Source organism: Myotis brandtii, unplaced genomic scaffold, assembly GCF_000412655.1.
Source record: "Myotis brandtii unplaced genomic scaffold, ASM41265v1 scaffold786, whole genome shotgun sequence".
Taxonomy (NCBI): Eukaryota; Metazoa; Chordata; class Mammalia; order Chiroptera; family Vespertilionidae; genus Myotis; species Myotis brandtii.
Window position 1 is genome coordinate 778,183 of NW_005371157.1, and position 950 is coordinate 779,132.

A 950-nucleotide genomic window follows, 5' to 3' on the forward strand; every position below is an offset into this window, starting at 1 on the left:
GACCCCGGCGTTGGAGCCCCGCTGAAGCTCGGTCTCCCCTCAGCCCCCGCGGCAGGCGGCAGTGGGGCTCTTGGCTGGGACAGCTCCGGCCCAGCCTCCTGTCCAGGTGGCTGCCTGAGTGGCTGTCCCCGCCCCAGGGATGCTGCTGGCCATCCTGGAGAGGTGCGGGGTCATCCCTGAGGTCCAGGGCACGGACGGGAGCAGGGTGGGGGCCGGCACGCTGGCCGCCGGCTACCAGAACTTCATCATCTGCGTGGAGATGCTCTTCGCCTCCGTCGCCCTGCGCTACGCCTTCACCTGCCAGGTGTACTCGGAGAAGAAGGACAGCTCGCCAGGTAGGCGGCCCTGCCAGCGGGAGAGGAGGGAGCTCCCGGAGGGCTCAGCTGGGGCATGGCATGGGTGTGGCCCACCCGCCCTGCCCGGGTGCCCTCCGCACCGTGTCTCCATCCGGGTCCCCACAGGCGAATGTCCACTCGATGGGCAGGAGGACAGGGCAAGGGGCGGGGCAGGAGCCTCGTCTGCACCTGGTGCAGGGAAGACGGGCAGGAAGCCGGGGGGCCGGGGCAGGTTGTCTGACGCAGAGACGGCTGGACCCGACTTTGGGCCCCAGGCCCCTGGACAGCCGGACGGGGTTGGTTGGTGCTGGTGTCCCTGGAAAATGGCCCATTTGGGCAGCAGTGGCCTGTGGCTGCTCTGGCCACCCAAGGCGTCCCCCACCTGCGACCTCGTGGGGTCTGGCCGGGCAGCCCCCGGAGGCAGGAGCAGGTTATGCCCGGCTGGGGATCGAGAGGAGATGGGCCCAGGGAGACCCAGCCCCCCATGTGCGCTGCCCCCAGCACCCCCGGCGCCCATGCAGAGCATCTCCAGTGGCCTCAAGGAGACCATGAGCCCGCAGGACATCGTGCGCGACGCCATTCACAACTTCTCGCCCGCCTACCAGCACTACACGC

At 70.0% G+C, this 950-nt stretch overlaps 1 protein-coding gene across 1 annotated transcript in view; it reads left to right on the top strand.

Annotated features, from left to right (window-relative positions):
- TMEM184A (transmembrane protein 184A) overlaps window positions 1–950 on the top strand; it is a 19,472-nt gene that overhangs the window by 14,715 nt on the left and 3,807 nt on the right. The window contains exons 5-6 of the mRNA XM_014530986.1: window positions 138–335; window positions 837–948. Coding sequence (XP_014386472.1) covers window positions 138–335; window positions 837–948 — 310 coding nt within the window. The remainder of the gene's footprint in view (window positions 1–137; window positions 336–836; window positions 949–950) is intronic.